Source organism: Anneissia japonica, unplaced genomic scaffold (genome assembly GCF_011630105.1).
Source record: "Anneissia japonica isolate Jap-2015-1 unplaced genomic scaffold, ASM1163010v1 scaffold288072_len178204_cov163, whole genome shotgun sequence".
Lineage (NCBI taxonomy): Eukaryota > Metazoa > Echinodermata > Crinoidea > Comatulida > Comatulidae > Anneissia > Anneissia japonica.
In genome coordinates this window covers 33,357-37,573 of record NW_022719055.1, presented here as the reverse complement: position 1 = coordinate 37,573, position 4,217 = coordinate 33,357, and the positions used below count along the sequence as shown (strand labels likewise).

General features: G+C 40.6%; 1 protein-coding gene across 1 annotated transcript; it reads right to left on the bottom strand.

Annotated features, from left to right (window-relative positions):
* Positions 1-1,595: 1,595 nt before the first annotated feature.
* Positions 1,596-3,782, bottom strand: LOC117110836 (three prime repair exonuclease 2-like). Its single transcript, XM_033253670.1, has 3 exons — positions 3,572-3,782; positions 2,230-2,952; positions 1,596-1,995 (listed from the first exon to the last, which is right to left on the bottom strand). Exons 2-3 carry the CDS (start codon positions 2,674-2,676, stop codon positions 1,957-1,959), a joined length of 486 nt encoding a protein of 161 aa, XP_033109561.1. The 5' UTR covers positions 2,677-2,952; positions 3,572-3,782; the 3' UTR covers positions 1,596-1,956.
* Between the last annotated feature and the right edge of the window lie 435 nt (positions 3,783-4,217).

Below are 4,217 nucleotides of genomic sequence, written 5' to 3'. Positions count from 1 at the left end.
ATACCGCCGTTCGTGGATGAACACCGGCGATGATTGATTGACGAGGAAATGGAAGAAGTAACGTTCCTGTTTTGACAGTTCCAAACTTACTGTGCAAACACGTTGATTGGTAAGAGACAAATTAGTCGAGGTACCGATTGCTGACAAAGAGGCAACATACTACCGTTCTTAGAATTTCGAAGTTCGAGGGGAAACCTGACATTGAACCTGACGTTGCCACACTTACCAGGGAAGGATATAAGGAATATCGTGGAAAGAAACCGGTATTATGCTCGCACGGGAACTAACGTCGCCACACTTTCCAAGGAACTCGACAACGGAGATTGCGGTAGAAACAAGGCGCAACTTTATGTAAATAAACTGACAGGGGAGTCGCAAAAAGGGAAAGAAGACCAGACCAAAGAAAAAGATCTGGATAAGAAAGTTATGGAAGAAGGCACAACAACAATTATCGACTTGCTGCACGTGAAGAGATCATCGCAACCGGAACGACGACGTCAGGTTCACCACGACACCGACGACCCTTCAATTTTACAAGTTGCGATGGGGGAAAGAAAGAGAAGAAGCACAAAACAATTAGATGATTTGGAGAAAATATGCATTTTCATTATTAAGAAAGCTTTCCAGAAAACATGGAACGGCGAATAAAAAGTCCCAAGTGTATATACCGTTGTATAAAAAAAACCCGTGGATCGTGACGTGTGAAAAACCAACGGACTACACAGAATGTAAAAGGGCGAGCCCATGTAAGGAAAGCGGACGGAGTGGCTCGTTCGATACGCATGACAAACGAATGGTGCGATCTGCACGTGTTCCGATTCAAATTCCGACTTTTGCCTGAGATTGCGGAGAGAACAAAAGCACAACTTTATGTGAATAAACTGAACAGAGGAGTCGAAAGGTTATCGACAAAAAAAGGCAAAGAGAAAAAAGATTAGGACAAGAAAGTTATGGAAGAAAGCACAAAAACAACGATCGACTTGCTGCATGCGAAATAGAACAACAGTATATACCGTTATCTTAAAGACGATGGACTTGACGTTGGGGGGGGGAACAAAAGACTACAGCAATCGTCCAACAGAAGAGATCGCAAACCGGAACGACGAAATTTTGTTCAAAGGGAGGCAACTCGTTCGAATTCCGACTTTGGTTTCGAACGTGGAGAAAAGAATACAGACTGGGAAAGACCGACGCTCGACGACAAATGAAACTCTACAGAAGATAGAGTCCAAGAGTATTATACCGCTGTATTTAAAAAAAAACAGTGGATTGTGACAGGTGAAAAAACGACAGTCTTCACAGAATGTACTGCAAAAAGAGATTTGCTGCAAACAGCAAAGTGCAGGACAAGGGCGTATCTCAAGTACTGGAACGAAGAGTTGTTGAATTACGATTGCATATGATATACCAATAAAAAAAATAAATTACAAAGAAATATTTTGTTTTCGATAGTCTCTTTATTTTGAGACGAAATGGCAAAGCGATAAAGATAGAGAGTGTCGTTGGTCTCTTATACACATCTAGATGTGTATAAGAGACAGGTTGATGCAAGATATGATGAGGCAAGGGAGGCAACACGTACAAACGTAGGGAAGAGAGGGCAGACCTGTGAAAAAGATCACTTTCCGGCGGTCGAAGACAAAAGGATATCTAAAATCAGGATGCTTTTACAATAGATCGATAACGGCTATCCCAGGTAAATGCGGCGACGTCAGGTGCGTCGTTCACCGCGACCCCGAAGACCAGTTATTTTTACCAGCTGCCTATGATAAAAGAAACAGAAGAAGAACAAAAAAAGGAGATAATTTGGATAAAGAATGCTTTTGCATTGTTAAATAAAGCTTTTCAGAAAACATGCAATGGCGAATAGAAATCTATAGATTTCCGTTCGCCGACAATTTTTGAGTGTTCTAGCGAATAAGGCTGGATGCGAAGATATCGAACGTCTGCTCTTCACTACACTATCGGACTGTTCGAAGATGGTTCGACATGTATCTGCAAGAAAAAAAAATACAATGTTTGATTAATTTCTACGGATTTAACGAATAAATGCTGCGCCACCGCAGTAATGTTTGAATTACGTTGTCTATGTTGTTCAATCATTTCATGAGTCAACCGAAAAAAAATCAAGTAAAATAAAAACAAAGAAAAAACAAATTTGCTAAATTCAATAATTATATACATAAAAGAAAAACATAAACAAAGAGAGAGCAAAAAAAATCATTTTACCTTATCCTCGATCTTTTTCGGGACGTAATATTGCTGAACGTCTGTCCACCTCGTTGCGTGCTCATCCATCCACCGGTACACTGCGTTTCCTCGGTTGAGCACAAGTTTGAGTAAAGTGATCACGTCCGATTCAGCACCGTGAACGTTTCTGGGTTTCACTCCGAAAGTCCGGACGAACATCTTCTGCAGGGCGTAAGACCTCCTGGGCCTCTTCCACGCTTGCCAATCTGCACCCTCAAGTTCACGAATAGCCAACAGGGAATCGCAACACGGCAGGTCGGAAGGTAGAGAACGTCCGAGACGGTCGAATTCCGTTCGAAGCAGCTTGAAGTCGAATTCGTATCCGTTGTGAGCGACCATACACACTGGTTTTGCCTGTCTGCCGAGGAAGGCGCATATCGACTCGCAAACTTGGACGTCGAAAGGTCGCTTGTCGTTATCCAGCATAAGAGCATTGTGGAGACCAGTCAGATTCGAAGCGATCGGGAGATTTCCTTGTTGGGATACACGCACAGCGTCAGCTTGTCCATCACCCTCGGCGCGGTGCCCGAGCTCTCAACGCTGGACATGTGTACGGCGATCAGGCACAGTTCGGTGACCCTGGGTCTGACTTCGGCGTGCAGAGCCGACGTTTCCAGATCGAAGAAAACGAAGGACTTGATGATCGGATGCGACGGTTGTACGTGACCGAGCATCATTTCTTTCGTGAAGGCAACGTTGAATCTAAAAAAAAAGATAAGAATTAAAAAAATAAATAAATAAAATAACCTTTTTTGATGTCAAACAAGTTAAAACTAATGCAATGTGTTTTTAATTAAAGGTGGCTGACCTTACTGTTGGTGGTCTTAACGAAAAATATTTAGCATTACGTTTATTCCAAAGCAGAGTCAATGTATATATTTCCATGGACTAATAAATAATAATAAAAAACATTAATATAATTTATGTGTAATTAAATATGGTCGACCAAAGGCTAGGATATCTGTCGATGTTAAAAAAATAATAAATACTCATAGATTATTTTTTATTCGGTATTGCAAACCCTACTATTGTTGATGAAGAAACATAGTTAATGAAATTTGGCTGAGCTTATTGTCGGTAGTGGTAACGAAAGTGAATAAAGGTTACGTTTATTCCAAAGCAGAGTTAATGTATATTGTTCCATGAAATAATAATACTGAAAAAAATATTAATCTAATTTATGTGTACCGAAATATGGCCGACCATTGACTAGGATATCTGTCGATGTTAAAAAAAATATTTACTAGGCCTATGATCTTAAATCGGTATTGCAGCCTTACTATTGTTGATGTAAAAAGACACGAAATTTGTTTTTACTTACCGTTAATTCGATAAAATCCAAATTCGTCTGGTATACTTGCAATGCCAGGTTTAGAGATGATATGTTCTATGTCTAAGGTCTGTAACACATGACTGTATTTCTTTTCAGTGCAAACAAATAGAATGAATCATAGGCCAAAGACCTTTCTGTGCAAACAAATAGGTATAGAATAAATCCTTGGTCCAAGGCCTACAACAAAAGCTGTGCAATAAATTCCGTCTATACCAATTCCTACGCCCAAAGCCAAAAAACAAGAGTTGTGCAATAAATTCCGTATAGAACGATTCCTAGGCTCAAGGCCTGTGACACATTTTTTTTTCGGCGCAAACAACATCTGTATAGAATAATTCCTAGGCCCTAAGCCTATAACGCAAGCTGTGCAAAACAATCTTGTGTAGAATAATTCCTAGGTCCAAGGCCTACATTGCAGGCTGTGCAAAACAAAATCGGTATAGAATAATTCCAAACATGCTGGGAAATCCCCGCGTTAACTGTATCGGTTAGTTTAATGCACAGAGTCTCGCAAACTCTATTCATCGCTACTCGAAAGCGATTGGATACTTTCAGCCAATAACGTGCAAGCGGTGTCAACTAATAGGTCCGCAAAAACGTCCGAGATGATTCTCGTTGTACAACCTGTGCCTAG